General features: G+C 47.2%; 1 protein-coding gene across 1 annotated transcript; it reads right to left on the bottom strand.

Annotated features, from left to right (window-relative positions):
- Positions 1 to 397: 397 nt before the first annotated feature.
- On the bottom strand, positions 398 to 17794 carry POFUT2 (protein O-fucosyltransferase 2; the record flags this gene model as incomplete). Its single annotated transcript, XM_082311692.1, is given in 13 exon segments — positions 398 to 698; positions 992 to 1115; positions 4894 to 5074; positions 5642 to 5767; positions 9192 to 9258; positions 13604 to 13714; positions 14061 to 14205; positions 15278 to 15528; positions 16312 to 16490; positions 16493 to 16559; positions 16561 to 16724; positions 16907 to 16975; positions 17456 to 17794. Coding segments are annotated over 13 exon segments (1977 nt in total). The 3' UTR covers positions 398 to 544.
- Between the last annotated feature and the right edge of the window lie 49 nt (positions 17795 to 17843).

Raw genomic sequence — 17843 nt, forward strand, 5'->3', positions numbered from 1 at the left:
AAATCACTATGTGAAAAGGGAAGACTTCCCCAAGGAACAGCAGAGTTTACACATAATCTGCAGCTCACGTAGTGCAGGTTACAAAACCAAGACGTACTTTTTGCAATAAGAGAGGCAAACACCGAACAGAAGAAAAACTAAAGACAGAAATGCAGTACAGACCACAGCTGTGTTACATTTATAAAAGTTAAAACCATTCCTCATCTTCCTCTGAAGTCTGAAGAAAGCTGCGACTTACTTCGTTTGTTACTCATTTTCAGAACAAAGTTTTGCCTTTCAAGTCTCAATTGCAGTGCCTGGTATTGTCCTCTAATCCTAGCTATGCTGAGAACTGGATCCCAGGCTGACTTCATTTTTCTTGCTCCCATCAATGCCTGACTAAGAAGATGAATATTGCTTGTACTTCAAAACCCAGATGTCAAGTAAACACCAAGAAGAGGGTAGAGGATTGAGTTGTAGTTTGGTCAAAGGGAGGTATTTTCCTGTAGTTTTTCCTTATTCTTTTGAGCTCACCAGTATTGAAGTCCTTGGATTTCTCTGTATTTTAGTATACAATTTTCCAGTGAGTTGGCTGCTCACAGTTTTTCTCTTTCTCACCACAAAATCGGTTGTAAGTTGTTTTTGGATCAAATCCCAAGATCTCCCTTTCCTCATGGATCCGGAAGGAAAATGTTGAAACTGAGGTGCCAATAAAATACCTGTGAAAAAAATCAGAACGGATTTGTGAAGGGGGCCAGTTTTTAAAATGCAAGTTACTGATTTCAGTCCAATGAACTTTAATCTTCATTGAAATGATATGATAATGAAATTATCATATGTATTATATATATACACAATATAATTATTATACATCTATTTTTTATATATATATATACCAATTATATAACATCAGGTCATATATGATTTGTAAACAACTATATCTGGGTCAAAAACAATATTCAGTTTTGTGACAGTAACATTTGGCTCTTTAAAGAAAAGTCAGATTTGCTACCTTGCATGTGCACAGATCCACTGGTCAATCACTGCCAAGCCCCCATCTTTGTAGAGTTCCAGCTCCTCCCAAGAGGGTTCAAACCTCACCATCTCAGGCAGCAGCTTCTTGAGCAATTCAATCTCTGAAAAAGGGAAAGATGCAAATTTATTTTTATGTTATAAAGAGCAACTCACTGCTGTCATAAAACAGCAGTGTTTAAGGAAACCCTGGGTGAACAGTAATGAAGCAAGCAAAACCAAAATCTACCCACAAATTTTACCACACATTTGCCAAATGTCAGACTATTGTAGGTGAGGGGTGGAGCCAGTGGGGCAGAGACGCGGTGCAAAGGGGGGCGATTCTCAGAGGGTGGGGAAGCCTGCAAGGGGTAGAACAGATGTTACCACTAGCCTCGCTGTCTAATCCTACAGGGTAGGTGTACCAAGTGGCCTTTCTTGACAGCAAACTTAGATTAGTTATCGCAGATGCCATGCCCTGCAGGGTTATTCATAGAATCGTTAAGGTTGGAAAAGACCCTTAAGATCATCGAGTCCAACCATAAACCTAGCACTGCCAAGTCCACCACTAAACCATGTCCTCAAGCACCACGTCTACACGTCTTTTAAATACCTCCAGGGATGAAGACTCAACCACTTCCCTGGGCAGCCTGTTCCAGTGCCTGGCTACCCTTTCGGTGAAGAAGTTTGTCCTAATATCCAACCTAAACTTCCCCTGGCGCAGCTTGAGGCCGTTTCCTCTCATCCTATCACTCATTACTAGGGAGAAGAGACTGACCCCCACCTTGCTACAACCTCCTTTCAGGCAGTTGTAGAGGGCAATAAGGTCTCCCCTCAGACCCCTCTTCTCCAGACCAAACAACCCCAGCTCCCTCAGCCGCTCCTCATAAGGCTTGTGCTCTAGACCCTTCACCAACTTTGTTGCCCTCTTTGGACACGCTCCAGCACCTCAATGTCCTTGTAGTGAGGGGCCCAAAACTGAACACAGCACTCGAGGTGCGGCCTCACCAATGCCGAGTACAGGGGCACTATCACCTCCCTGGTCCTGCTGGCCACACTATTCCTGATACAAGCCAGGATGCCATTGGCCCTCTTGGCCACCTGAGCACACTGCTGGCTCATGTTCATGCAGCTGTCAACCAACACCCCCAGGTCCTTTTCCGCCAGGCAGCTCTCCAGCCACTCCTCCCCCAGCCTGTAGCGTTGCATGGGGTTGTTGTGACCCAAGTGCAGGACCCGGCACTGAGCCTTGTTGAGTCTCATACAGTTGGCCCCGGCCCAATGATCCAGCCTGTCCAGGTCCCTCTGTAGGGCCTTGCTACCCTCCAGCAGATCGACACTTCCACCCAACTTGGTGCCATCTGCAAACTTACTGAGGGTGCACTCCATCCCCTCATCCAGATCAGCAATGAAGATATTGAACAGGACTGGCCCCAACACTGAGCCCTGGGGAACACCACTTGTGACTGGCTGCCAACTGGATTTGACTCCATTCACCACCACTCTCTGGGCTCGGCCATCCAGCAAGTTTTTAACCCAGCAGAGTGCACTTATCCAAGCCGTGAGCAGCCAGCTTCTCCAGGAGAATCCTGTGGAAGACAGCGTCAAAGGCCTTACTAAAGTCCAAGTAGACCACATCCACAGCCTTCCCCTCATCCACTAAGAGAGGCACGTTGTCATAGGAGGAGACCAGGCTAGTGAAGCAGGACCTCCCTTTCATAAACGCATGCTTGCTGGGCCTGATCCCCCAGTTGTCCCGCACGTGCTGCGTAATGACACTCAAGATGATGTGCTCCATGACCTTTCCCGGCACCGAGGTCAGGCTGACAGGCCTGTAGTTCCCCGGATCCTCCTTCCGACCCTTCTTGAAGAGCGGCGTCCCATTTGCTAACTTCCAGTCATCTGGGACCTCCCCGGTTGACCAGGACTGCTGATAAATGATGGAGAGTGGCTTGGCAAGCTCCTCTGCCAGCTCCCTCAGTGTCCTCGGGTGGATCCTGTCTGGCCCCACAGACTTGTGGGCATCTAGATGGAGGAGCAGGTCAGTGACTGCCACCTCTTCGACAACTGGGGCTTCATTCTGCATCCTATCTCCATTCCCCAGCTCAGGGGCCTGAAAACCCTGAAGATGACCAGTCTGACTAGTAAAGACTGAGGCAAAGAAGGCATTAAGTACCTCAGCCTTCTCCTCATCCTTCGCGGCAATGTTTCCCTCCGTATCCAACAAAGGATGGAGATTCTCCCTGGCCCTCCTTTTGTCACTGATATATTTGTAAAAACATTTTTTGTTATCTTTAATGGCGGTGGCCAGTTTAAGTTCTAGCTGGACCTTCGCCTTTCTAATCTTCTCCCTGCATGACCTCTCAACATCCTTGTAGTCCTCCTGAGTCGCCTGCCCCTTCTTCCAAAGGTGGTAAGCTCTCCTTTTTTTCCTGAGTTCCAGCCAAAGCTCTCTGTTCAGCCAGGCCGGTCTTCTCCCCTGCCTGCTCGACTTGTGGCACATGGGGATGGCCTGCCCCTGTGCCTTTGAGATTTCCTTCTTGAATAACATCCAGCCTTCCTGGACTCCTTTGCCCTTCAGGACTGCCCCCCAAGGGACTCTGTAAATCAGACTCCTGAACAATCCAAGGTCTGCCCTTCTGAAGTTCAGGGTAGCGGTTTTGCTGACCCCCTTCCTTACTTCTATCATGTCGTGGTTGCTGAGCCCAAGACAGCCTCCGACCACCACATCGCCCACCAGGCCTTCTGTGTTCGTAAACAGCAGGTCCAGCGGGGCACCCCCCCGGTTGGCTCGCTTACCAGCTGTGTCAGGAAGTTCTCTTCCACACACTCCAGGAACCTCCGAGACTGCTTTCTCTCTGCTGTGTTGTATTTCCAGCAGATATCTGGTAAATTGAAGTCTCCCACGAGAACAAGGGCTAGAGATTGTGAGACTTCAGCCAACCGCTTGTAGAATATTTCATCTGTTTCCTCATCCTGGCTGGGTGGTCTATAACAGACTCCCACCAGGATATCTGCCTTATTAGCTTTCCCTCTGATCTCTACCCATAAGCACTCAACCTTATCATTACCTTTGTTGAGCTCTAGACATTCAAAACACTCTCTAACGTACAAGGCTACCCCACCACCTCTCCTTCCTTGCCTGTCCCTTCTAAAGAGCTTGTGGCCATCCATTGCAGCACTCCAGTTGTGTGAGTCCTCCCACCATGTTTCCGTGATGGCGACCACATCATAGTTTTCCTGCCGCGCAATGGCTTCCAGCTCCTCCTGTTTATTGCCCATGCTGCGTGCATTGGTGTAAATGCACTTCAGTTGGGCTATAGATCTTTTCTCCAACACAGGCATGCCACCCCAAGGCTCATCCCTAGCAAGCCTGGTTTTATCCCCTTCCCCCTTCGAATCTAGTTTAGATGTTATTCTAACATCATGCATTGAAACAGATCCCTAGACACTACCGGGAGGGAAGTGCAGCCCTGGGATAAGGCCTGGGGGGGAACCCCACCCTTGGGGGTTTCTAAGCCTTGGCCACACACAGCCAGGTCCACCCTAGTCTGGCACTGGGGGCAGCCAAGGGGAAGGCTGGGTGGCAGACTTCCCACCAGCATGTCCAAGAGTCTCTGAAATGCTAAGAAAAAAGGTGGGATGGAAGAAAGAGGAGGAGGAACAGGCAAATTCAATTCCCAATTTCCAGTTGTAGAGACCGTCAAACCTCCTATGGGAAATACCAAATGAATGGTTTGATATAAACTATTCAAGCTAGAAGGAAACAGCTGCCCAATCCTGTTCAATTCCTCATTCAATGATGGAGGCATATGAACTTCTAGTCATTGATAAAAACAAAGTGGTAATTGCTGCACGCATTGTCAAAAGTTATCAGTCCTAAACTGACTATAATCTGCCTACCCTCCTCAACAGCATCGGTGGCTACAAAAACTTTTTCAAGTTTATGCATCTCCAAGAGGCTTCGGATTTTCTTTACTGCTCCTTGCAGGGAAGGCACGTCTTCTCTGTGACCCCAAATGAAGTCTTTCCTTCTGAGATGAACCCCAAGGTATGGACCACCTAGAGCTGTGCCCATCTTAACCTAAGAGAGAAAAATCAATAAACTTTAAAACTTGAGAGCACCACTGTCATTCACACTGAAAAGGCCTGAATGCATAATCTCTGGATAAGGCACTGAATTACTCTAGCTGCAGAACGTAATTTTAAGGTATGGACTGGCAGTATTTTGGGACACTTATTGCAATGTTTTGATCTTGGGTGGCCTGCATCATACAAGAGAAACCAGAGTGCAAAATCTTTGTAAGCAAAAATTGCTCTCCTTGACCAAATCTACAACTGGCAGTTTGCAGCTGAACTTTACACCCACCGATGATGCTGAATACGAGAAGAAATACAAATTTCCTTTAGTGAAACGAGGATAACAGAAATCTGGAACTCAGAACCAGTCAGCCACATCTCAACAGACTCCATTAACTCATGTCACACAGGGAGAAGAGGCTACAGTAGTAACATGCACGTCCACCTCAATCTGACCAGGGAGAGCTAGATTCACATGTCTCTTCCAATATTTCCTGCAGTGTACAGCCAGGAGTACACAAATAAAAAAATTATTACATTTGTTACGAGAAACAGACTGTTACGATTTTACCTTCATCTGTGTCCAGTCCTCCTTGTAATAAGTCCTGTCTGCCTCATCTGTGGATTGAAGATATTTGTTTCTGAACTCATCTCCCACTACACGGAGGTGTTTAGCAAACACCATGCTCCGACGTGTCTGTTGGAATAAGAGCAGACGCCGAGTCAGAAAAAGGGAGAGCTAAAAATGACTAAATGGAGTCATTTCACATACACAGAGCTTCCAGGATGCAGTTACTTCTGATACAGCCATGCAGCACTACAAGCAACAATTCCTGACCTTTCATCTGAGCTTTAGCTGTTTAATCCTAATCATAAACACATTTGTAACCAGCATTCTCGCCTGACCCCGCAATATATAGGTATATCGAGTAGAACTGTAGTTATTTACACAACAGAACACATAGTATAGCAAATAAAATACTCTAGCAATATACCTCACCTTTGGAAACCAAAGCTGGGAAAAGACTTTAGGTAGCAAAACACCTGTAAGAATAAAATCTGCTTAAAAACATCATGTGCCTAGCCACTGACACTCCTATCAAATTCAGTGGAAAAGTGATGAAAAAGGAATTATTTCCTTCACCTGTGGATAATAACCTCTTTCAAAGATTTTGTGATGCAGTTACCATGGCACACAGTCACACATAGCCTTCTTATGAACAGACACGCACAACAGAACTAAGGAAATCCCATGTGACTTACACCACTTACAAGGGACACTTGGCAATTTGGTCTAATTCTTAATTTTATACAAGTCTGTAGTCTGTCATGTGATGGGCACCAAAGAAGGTGCAATGAAAACACCTGTCTTCAATCTCCAATGGCCTCTCTTTTCTCAACACAGTGAAGCCCACAGGGGACAGAGTTTGCTACACAGCAGAGAAGCCAGGCAGAGCATTACTGGTACGCCAAGACATAGCCGCACGGATCGTGCCTTTGCCTTGCTCTAGCAAAGAGGCAGGAACTAGAATCTGCCAGCCTTTTTTCACCTTTTCTCAGAGCAGCTATTTCTCCATATGCCAAACTCACTGTGGTTGAACTGGTTCCTCCTCCATATCATTCAATACGACACAGAACAATTTAGTCTTCTGTAAGATCCATCACGCTGGTACCTGGAGATCCACGCCTCTCTAAGTATTTAATGGAAGTACAAAGCCTGCTCTTCTAGCATCTTTAAAGAGATCAGCACCGGCTTTCTAATCCCATCCCAAATCCTCCAGAAAAATGATTATATTAGGAGAGGATGTACACACACTGTCTACTGCAGGACACTCATGCTGCAGCAGAGAGAGACACATTTTCCCTCCTTTTTGTAGTACGTCAACACAATACGATCCTGTCGAGTGAAGTCACGGGGTACCTTACCCAAGAGGTGATAAACATGGTATGCTCAAGAGGCAGCAAATGTGTACGCAACCCATGACAGTGCAGTGCACTGGGGAGGACAATAAACATCTTTGAATGTTATGTCTGTGTGAAACACCTCTAAACTTCATCCTGATGGACTGTGCAACTGCCACGTCATGTTTGCCACCCACGCAGTATGCTGTGCCGAGGTTTTCCTGGGCACAAAGCAGTCCTCTGACAGCAGCTGTTCTGGATGAACAATTAATTTGCAACAGCATATGTAAAAGAGAAAACAGATGAATGTGTGAACCTCCACTGATATACTTTCTAAAGTGGATGCTCTCTGTACCTGGGTATCCTCTTATTTAAAGTATATGTTTCAAATCTGCACATGCAATATTGTCACCCTTTCCAACTACCTCCCAAGTTTTGCTTCTTCTCCCTTTTTGCCTGCAAAGAAACAGAGAAGGGAGAGATGCTTCTCAGAGGTGCATGAAAAAAGCCAAGAGGCTCTGGGCCCAAGCTGCAGCAAGGCAACTTCTGTTGCCTTCAGGCAAAATCTCTTGCCCATAAGAGTGGCACAGCTGTAGGACAGGCCCCAGAGAGGTGGCGGATCTCCTTCTGTGGAGACTTTCCACCTTCAGCTGGACACAGCCCCAAACCACCAGGTCAAGTTCTGGAGTGCAAACCTCGAGGCAGGGCTGTCGAGACACCTCCCCACCTGAATTTTTCTGTGATTCTAAGTTTGGGAAAACAAACAAACAAACAAACAAACAAAATCAGTGTTGGTTATGCTCCCTTTCGTGTACACAAATTGAATTAATGGTACAGGCCCTCTAATTCTTTGAGATCGTCCCCCCAAAATGGTGAAACCAAATGCAAAACTGCTGGCTTTTCTAGAGTTGTCCTTAGAGAACGTTCTGCTTCCATATAGATGGTAAAGTGCTCACGTGGTCTAAATCCTACACTGATGCTCAAGGGACTCAACAGTTGCTCCTAAATATTTTGGGAGGTCTTTCCTGCTCCATGGTCATTCAACCATTAAGAATCCCACAACAATACCTTTCAGCTTGCAGTGGTAGAGAAGCGTAGACAAAAATGGTGACAGCAATGAGAGCAATACGGCTCAATATTAAATTCAAATATTTTTGGACACCAAAGACATAGGTTGGTTGCAAAAGGAAGCTGGCTTGCTACAATTTAAAAACTTATTTGAGACAAGAGGGCATCTATTAGCAAGATTTATAAAGAACTGCAGATGTTATCGATAGAGTTATTAAGAAAAAAACAACGACCAAAAATCATGCAGGTAGTGAAAATTGAAATAAAAGAAAAAAGAATATTTTCCAGAAAGTTTTAAATAATTTTGAGACAAGTTTAAATTGTTGAGGCAATGTTTAAAGTGCCACTGTTAAGAAATGTGTGTTATGAATCCATATGGATTTCATGTCTGCTTTTACAGGACTACAAGCCACACTCAGAAATGGTAAGTGGGTTGCATTTCTCCATTTGGAAAGTCACCCTCAATGAAAAATTTGTAGTTAGCAAGCTACTGTTTGCTCCATTTCTGAAAAATGTGCCATATACCAAGTGAATAGCCAGATGTTTATATCTTACAAAACTGAGGTCTATGTAACTTGTTTCATAATATCATGAAAGTCACTTTCTCTTCGAAATTTTAATTATATCAAGCACTCCATATCGTGTTCCATTTTCCTGTGGCTGAACCTTTGTCTTAAAACTTTTCCCATAGGAATTATTTTACCATAGACCCTTGGGTAGGGTCTCCCAAAGTGCTCAGTGTTACCTTGAAACCCGTGGGAATTTTGCCATCGAAGCCAATGGGGAGACAGTCAGGACAATACTGAGCACTTTCAGGAACTCTTTTGAAAATTCTAATCTTGAGGCTGACTAGACAAGAAACTGCACAAAGGCAGTTCCCTTCTGATTGCAGATGTGTTGCACAGGGGAGGTCCTTCTAAACACCACGCCCTGCAGCACTGAGTCTTTGGGGACAAGACACCAGGACAAATTCCTGCATTACATTAATCCACAGCAGCCTGAAGACCATCTTTAGCATACACTGCTGAAACATAAGACACAAGTTACTTTCAAGAAAAGAAACCCGAGGCAAAATTGAAGCACGTATCGGTTATTGAATTTTTATCAGAACCAAGTGGAAAATCTAGAGAAGCTAACTGGAAAATACTCACATTCCAATAATCTTTCCCTCCGTAGTGGTCATGAAGAAGGTTTTCAGCTCTGTCTAACATCACTGACCTATTAAAAATTGTAAAACTGAGTGCAGTTCCCTTAGGAATAGAATTTACATTATGTTTCTTTATACAGTTGCTAGGATAAAGCACACACTACGATCTGTTTGCAAAGGGAGCACAGGGAATGAGGGCTGCCAATCTGTTCTGTATAAAGCAAATTGTGACCCATAGCCTGCTGGGGAGAGAAGGGAACTATGCTACTGCGTGTTCCTGCTCTCTTCCTTAATAAATGGTACTCTTAATTCTGACAGTTAAACACAAACAAGTGTTAGCAATCCCTCACATAGTCCTCACAGTAGTTGCTGCTGGAGAAACAAGATTGCCAACAGGGAGAGTGACCCACAGGGAAGAAGTAACCTTTGAGGTGATGCTCAGCCTCGGAGCACATGAGAGCCTCTTGGAGGAAGCAGGAGTCACGCTCACAAAAGCAAAACCAGAGAAGGCGTTTTCCACATGTGGCATAAAAAGTCCTACAGTAAAACAACAGATCAAAGAACACACAGACACTACAAAAATGTGTGTTAGCAACTAAGCACAAATTTTAAAATGAAAATTTTTCACTAACATGAAAACAGCCTGTGCTTTTCATAAATACACACAGTTCAGGATTGTGTAATGGAAACATAACTGCACTACCCAAGTTCTAGGAAGCAGAAGAGATTTTGAGAGTTTTGAGTATCCAAGAGCACAGGGGATGAAGGCTTAGTCTGTGTTCTGAGCACACTGAATATGAGCGAACACACAGAGAAATGCTTCGGCTGAAGGGGGTCAAAGTCATTATCTGGACCTTCTTCAACTAAAACAAGAGGAAGCAAATAACCAATCAGCTTTAGATTATTGCTGCTGATAATCAGCTGGACACTTGCACATAAGGCTACAAATAATCTGGAAAATAGACTAGAATGTGCTGATTGGAGAAGCAGCACTGCATTTAACAGGAAGCCTGGAGGTGAATCAGATTAATAATCTAAATGTATCAGGAAGATTCCTATAAGTGACCACACCTGAAGAGTAATAATATAGTACTAGGACCATACAACTGATTGTCTGGCCAAAAGGGCAATATGGGAGATCAGAGAGGCTATGGTGCACAAGTCACCATAGCCATTGGAGATTTCAACTGTCCCCAGGTAGGCTGGGCAAGTGTGATAGCAGCACATGACTAAGCAACTGCAGTTTGAGATACTGTCAAAGACCTGGGCAGGGAGTAGCTCCTGACATCATCTTGAGCAGCAGCAAGACACGGACCAAAATCTCACAGTGGAAGAGCTACTCTGTGACAGTGGCCATAAACGTACTCATCTTCAACATCCTACTGGATCAACAATGGCCGAAGGAAAGTTACCACAGTTGCATTCAGTTTCAAAAAGGGCACTATGCAAAAATGCAGAAGTAGTGTCCAAGTGAAGAAAACAGAAAGGCTCATAAACTCCACGAAGTTAAACAGGAAAAGACAATAAAGAAGGTCAAAAAAGAATTTGAGCAACAAGAAATAAAGGCCTTCAATCTAATAACAAATCTTCACTCCAATACAAAGAAAAAGGAAATTAAAGGCTTAACAAGCACTTTGAGACAGTCACATCATGACAGAAACAGCTAATGTAATTTTTTGCAGCTGTGCACTAGGTGGAGGAGCTGGGAAGATTCACGTGCCAGAACTACTTTTTACAGGGGAACTCATCAGAGAACGCATCTCAAACCAAAGCGTCCATAGGAAGTGTCCAGCAATGGAACAGCTAAACAAAATGAACCAACAAATGGCCAACACTGGGCAGTATTCACCCAATGCTTGTCAAGTAACTCAAGGATGAAGCAGCTGAGCCACTAATCCTGTATGCAACTTCTCGCTTAAAACTGCAACACAGCAAATGTGACATCGATTTTCTAAAAATGCGCTTGGGGAGGTCTGGGATGCAACATAGTGGTAAACCTCATGTCAGTACTGGACAACTTAGTAGCAACTATTATAAAAAACAGAATTAATGGATGAATTAATGGATACCTAAAATAAATTAGATAAGTATCAATATGGAGCTCTCAACTCTGAACAATCAGAGTAGTCTGAAGACATAAGCACACATGTGGATAAGGGAAATCTCATTGACATTGCCTACCAGGATTTCCTGACAGCCTTCATTAAAGGCTTTTAAGAAAACTTAACAGCAATGGCACAGGAGGGAAGGTCCTTGCATGGATTAAAAAAAAAAAAAAAAAAGGTTAAAGATAGGGATAAATGTTCAGTTGACACTGTAGAGGGAGGTCACAAGTGGAAGGGATCTGCTTTTCACCATATTCCTAAACAACCTAGAAAACGGTGTGAACTTTGGGGCAACACAGCTTGATGATCATTTTAAATTGCTCAGAGCAGCAAAGACAAAGGCCAATTGTGAAGAATTAGAGAAGTCCGATGACTGGCCAATAAAGTGGCAGATGAAATCTAATGTAGGAGTGCATCTAGTAAAAAAAATACTGGCTTCATCTGATAACTAAAGGGCTTGATGCTCAGGAATGAGGACAGCTTGATGAAAATGTCAAGGCAACACTCATCAGAGGTCAAAAGAGGGAACTGTGTATTAGGAATTACCAGAAAAAGAAGAAAGCACTAAACAGAGCATGTCATTATGTAATGGGTTTACCCACACTCAGTGTGCAGGATCCAGTTGAACTGTAAAGGTTCAGAGAATGGCAGCGAGGATGACCAAAGGCATGGTATGGCTTTCACAGGAAGAATAACTAATGAAGCCAGGCCTCTTCATGCTGCAGAGGAGACAACTGAGGGAGAACATGATAGAGAGATGTAAAATCATGCATGGCATGGAGATGAATACAGAAGAGCTGTTTGTTCACTGTCTCTTCCACTACGTGAACTAGGGGACGTTAGATGAAACTTGCAGGTAGGAGTTACGACAGAAGGCGGATTTTCATAGGATGCACAGTTAAGGTGCAAAACCTTTATTTATTTAGGTCTTGTCCCAAGATTCTGTGGATGCTAACAGTGTGCATGCAGGTTCAAAGGGAAGCTTGCACAGATCCATGGACTCACTGAAGGATATAAAAGATAGGAAGATCACTTTTGGCTCAGAAGGTCCCTACAACCACAAATCTGAAGGGTGTGACAGGACTCAGGGGAGGCATTACACACACTTGCCCAGTTCTTATACTTTTCCCCAGGCATCCAATTTTAGCCACTCTTGGATTTCACACACTAAACTAGACCAACTTTAACATGAACCACTGCAGCTGCCCTTACATTGCTTTTATGTTGGTACTTCTTCCTACTTGTGTCTGATTAAGAAATGTTACCTTGTGGATGAGGCACCTTGTCTGCATGTTAGGAATACTTGGGCACCACTCCTAATTTTTCTCTTGACCTTGCTCATCGCCAGACCTTTGACAGTTGCCATGAAAGAGTTAACTGTAGGGCTAAACATGGAGACCTCTATGGCTTATTTAATCCAGTTTTCTGCCGTCACTGGCAAAGATTATGGTATAACTCCTACAAATAGAACAGCATTCCTATTAAAAAAAAACAGGACTTTGCTTCCTCTGCTCCCAGCAGGAGGTACTACAGACCCCCACTGCTCTGCTTAGGGGAACCTTCATCTCATTTCCAATTAAATCATATTGATGTCAAATTTTTGGATGTTTTTGCTCTCATGGCAAAACCGCACTTCATCTTACATGGTTTGTGCTTCTCCCATGGATTTATTCCCCTGCTGTATTCATAGGCAGTGATTACTTCCTCTTCCTGGTCTCCCCTGTACCCCAGTAGCTTTTGCTTTGCTACGATGTCTTGTTACAGGATCACAGCTGACTGGAAATACTTTGCTACTGGGATAATGTAAGCGTGTTCCACCTCTCATGTAAGAGCTTTCCTTTCCTCTGATCATCCTAGTGGCATCGCAGAGCAGAAAGACAAAACACGCTGCTTGCTTTCTCCAAATGCAGCTCACACTGTTGAGGATGGCCATCACAGGAGACCAGGCACTGCACCGCATGATCTGAGGTGTGGGTGGGAAACACTGATTCCACTCTGTTCGTTCCCTCTTGACCCAGCATCGAAGGGTAAAGGAAGGAAAGGTAAACACAGGGTGGCAAGGACATTTAGCAACCTGAGAGAGGATATGAAGGAGCTCATAGGTTTTAGCACTGCAGCATTTAACCTAACTTAGTTAGGTGTTTCTTACAGTGTAAATTCCTTTTGTAACGATTTTAATGGATTACAAGAACTCAGTGATGAAGTAGCACAACAGTGGGACATAATCTGTAAGTTCCCCCTGCTCTTCCCACCTGGCAATGGGTTTGTGGGCACGCAATATAACAATAAATAGTAATACAAGGCAACTCACTGTGCTGAAGTGTTCTTCAAAAGGATGGGAGCCACAATAGAGGCAGATCCTTGGACGGACAAACAAGAGACATTTAGACCCCGCGTCTCCTCGTAACCCCAGAACCATCCCCTGAAAGGGAACACGAAGTATTGGTTCACAGGCTTGTATTTTAAATTAATGCCATATATAATGAAACAAATATACAGTACACCCTAGAAAGATGATATATAATGTAAATAAGCCAGTCAGCTCCTTTATACTGTTTTTGTGTGAAACAAAAACTTTCTAAAATTAGATCTTCTAGTACCAAGGTAAAATTTTATTACTGATGGGGTTTTAAAAACAAAGTGAGCCCCAAGCATCCAGAGATTCACAGAAAACACTAGAATAACCACACAAGTCTGTTCTGATAGAGTAGGCAAATGTCTCATTGAATACAACTAAAAAGAAGTCTGAAAGGACTGCTAGATGTTACCTGTAGTACTCATGTTTATCTTTGGAGTACATAAGCTGATCAATGCATGGCCTTTCATCTATTTTTTCTTCCCATGTTCCTTCTTTCCATCCTTCTGCATAGCCTTGTAGGACATAAATCTGTTCAATAAAGGGCCCACCTGACTCTGAGCAGAAGACAAAGCAAAGCATTTGTGAGCATGAGAAACCACATGCTAAAGGTATGAACTAGCATTACTTGCAGTTAAAAATCTGCTAGAAATGCTAACATTACACTACTCTCTCTTCCCTGTTTTCCCTATAAAAAAGGAGAAGTGAGAGCCAGAAAAGCTAAAAGGGTCAGGGGATGTGACAACCTGCTACTCCCACCCAGCTATGCAGGATTTAATGTGCCAAAGAGAACTGAATCGCCATGGAAATGTAAATTTAAAAGCTGGGTAAAACACACCATGAAGCACAGAGGTTTTCAGTGCTGTAGGTAGCTGCTATGGGAAGAGTGCCTCCAAGAAAATGTCGAGTACAAGCCCTTCTTCCCCTAAATTTCAGGGTTTCTAAATGCTTTTTCCTGAAAGGTAGGGGACTGATCCCTTCAGAGCTCTTTGCAGAGGTGTGACATTTGGTCGCCTTTTTTCCTTTACTGAAAAAGTCTGTGACACTGCTGCAGATTTTGGCATTTGCTGGTTAGCTCAGCATGACATTAAATCCTCAAGGAACCAGCTTCACATTTTCCATATTCTTAGGGAAAGCCTTTCTCTTATATACCATTTTGCACACAAAAAGCAGGGGATAAGTATTTGAGTATGTGCAGTATCAATGATGAAAAAGTAAGTTCACCGAAGAACCCACTGTACAGCTTTTACTGTCCAACCACCTCCAGAAAAAGGTGGCTTGTCTGTATTTCGGCAGAGAGCTGCAGGCTGCCTCTCTCTCCTTACAGGGCTACTATGGCCAAAATTACGCAGAAGTATCTGGACTTTAACCAGAGGCATTAACTGTTTTTCTCTGGGGTCCCTAGGAAGTCAAGGGGCCAACAGTGCTACATCAAATGAGCTGCCAAATAATCAGGTTATTTCATCCTAGTGGTTTTTTAGTCAGCACAATTCTTTCCCATCCCTCCTCTTGCCACCTTTAACTTTTTTTATTTCACATATAAGGATAAAAGCACATAGAAGGATAAGCCTGTGAAGAAACCACCTCAAATATTTAGTCAATTGTAGATTGTATGATTCCATACTCCACCTGCAAGGAACTGCTCATATTCAATGACAGGGATGTTCCTGTTGAGGCTTGGGAGATCGAAGAACTCAGACCAAGGGATCCGGACCTGAAGGATGTTGGGGCTCTGCCAGTGATAAAGACGTCCCCAGGGAGGCAGAACTAACACCCAGTTTTCACTTTTCAGCAAGGTCTTTAGAAGGGAAGCAACGCGAATATAGACATCTCTGCGAAGGTTGAACCCTTCAGGAGGATTTACATCATACAAAAGGTATCTGGGGAGAACAAAGGAATATAGTTACTTTGGGGAGTTTAAACCTTTTACATGTTTTTTTTTCCCCCACAATCATGTGATGCAACTCTATTGGGATGGAAACTATTCGTTTTTCATGAGTTTGCGGTACTTGGAAGGGGATGAAGCAGGGGAAGGTAGAACAGTGTGTGCTGCAGGGGCTGGGGGGCACAGGGGCCTCCTCACAGGAAATCATCAAGGTGGCACACGCCACGTGCCTTTCCTGCAGCGGGGTGGGATGCCGGGGGCCAAAGAGTGAACCCTCAGATGTCTTGCGTGTCCTGAGGGTAACGTGGTGTGTGGTGAGCATGATGAAACAACTGGCACGTTACTTGGGCTGTGAGCTGAATACGAAGGCGGGAGGATACGTTCAGGAGGGACAGGGGAAAAGGGTGCACATCACCTGCCGCAGGGCAGACGGGTGGGGGTCCCCAGGCCGCGCTCAGAGCAGGAAGGCCCCCAGACAGGTGCAACAGCGGCATCCTCCAGAAACGACCCACACAGCGCCAGCAGGTGAAGGAGGACCTTTACGTGCCCACCAGCCGATGGCTCAGACATGGCACGTCACCCGGCAGGGGGCCCGCCGCACCCCTTAGGGACGCCACGCAGGAGGCTGCGGTGAGGAGGGTGCCGGGGGCGGCAGGGGCTGACCCTGGCAGGCAGCCTGGCCCGCGGCCAGCGGGCCCGCGCTGGGGCTGGGCGGGGGAGCTGCCGCCCAGGCACGGCCCTGCCGCGGCCCACGCTGGCGGGGGGGGCCGCTCCTCACCTGGTGCGAGGCGCGGCGGCGGCGGCGGGCAGCGAGGAGGCGGCGTGGCCGGCGCGGAGGGCGGCGGGCGGCCGCTGGGCGGCGGCGGGCGGCGGGAAGGCGAGCGCGGCCAGGCCCAGCAGCAGCAGCGGCGGCAGGAGACGGCAGCCGCGTCCTTGCGCCGCCATCCCGGCGCCGCGCCACGTCCGGGGCGGCCCCGGCGGCGGCCCGGCCCCTCGGTGCGCGGGAGGGAAGCGGCGGCCGCGGGGTCCCCGGCGCGGCTCCCTCAGAAGAGGCCCGCGGTCAGGGGCCGGAGGCTGGCGCCGGTGAGCCGGTTCAGCTCCTCCAGGATCTCCATCTCCTTCTGGTACATCTGCGGGAGGAGGGCGCGGCAGAGAAGGCACGGTCAGCGCTGCTGGCGCCGCGCTCCGCGGCTGCCGGCGCCGGCATCAACGCGAGCCCGGGCTCCGCAGAGCCGGCCGCCCCCCCGGCGGGCCGGGCCGCGCCGCAGGCTCCCCGCCGCGAGGGTGCGAGGCAGGGGGATGCCTTCCACCCGGGTACGGCCTGGCACAGGCTGGGCACCGCGACCTTGCCCAGCTCCAGGGCATCACCGTACCTGTTGCCACTCGGTTTTTGTGTCGTGCTGGTAGCCAAGCAAATGGCACAGTCCGTGGGCTGCTGTCACCTGTGCAAAGAGGCAAGAACAAACGACCTGCGTTACAAACCTAAGCCCAACGCCAGCAGCTCGCCTGTGCAGACAGCCCCGGCGCCAGCGATGCAGCCCGCCCCGCCAACCGGGGTACGAGGAGTGACTGGGGCTAACCGGGGTACACGAACCGGGGTACGAGGAGTGACTGGGGCAAACTGGGGTACACGAACCGGGGTACGAGGAGTGACCGGGGCTAACCCCCTACCAGACCATTCGCCGTTTTGCAAGCCGGTACCCTGCATGCGAAACGACACGGATGTACCCAAACTCACCAGTTACACAAGTTTTAAAACACAGAGTTAATCTTTTAGGGCAAGCTACAAGACCATCGCCTCCTTGTTTAGCCCGGCCCGTCTAGGACAGCGGCAGCCGCTACCCTGTCGCTGGGGGACAACCCCGCGCCCGTCCTTCCCTGCAGCGCAGGGCCGAGGGGCCGCTGCCCGCGGCGGGGCTCACCACCAGGACGCTGTCGAAGTCCTCGCCGGCGGCGCGGCACTGCTGGTGGATGTACTCCACCCCCAGGAAGATGTCCCCCAAGTTGTACTCGTCGCGGCAGCGCGGCCGCGGCAGCTCCCCCGCCGCTACTCGGTGGAAAGGGAAGGAGAGGACGTCGGTGGGCTCCGGGCGTTGCCGGTATGCGCCGTTGAGACGCCGCATCAGCCCGTTGCCGGCGCAGACCAGCCCCACGTCGAAGCGGGAGGCGCCCAGGGCGGCCCGCAGGGCGCACACGGCGCGGCGGAGCGGGGCGCGGCGCACCGGCACGGCCCGCTGGGCGTTCCGCAGCGCCACGCTCATGATGGCGATGGCGGCGGCTGCGGGACCCCGCCCCCTTCCCGCCCCGCCC

This window comes from Platalea leucorodia (assembly GCF_965183815.1).
Source record: "Platalea leucorodia genome assembly, chromosome: 5".
NCBI lineage: Eukaryota > Metazoa > Chordata > Aves > Pelecaniformes > Threskiornithidae > Platalea > Platalea leucorodia.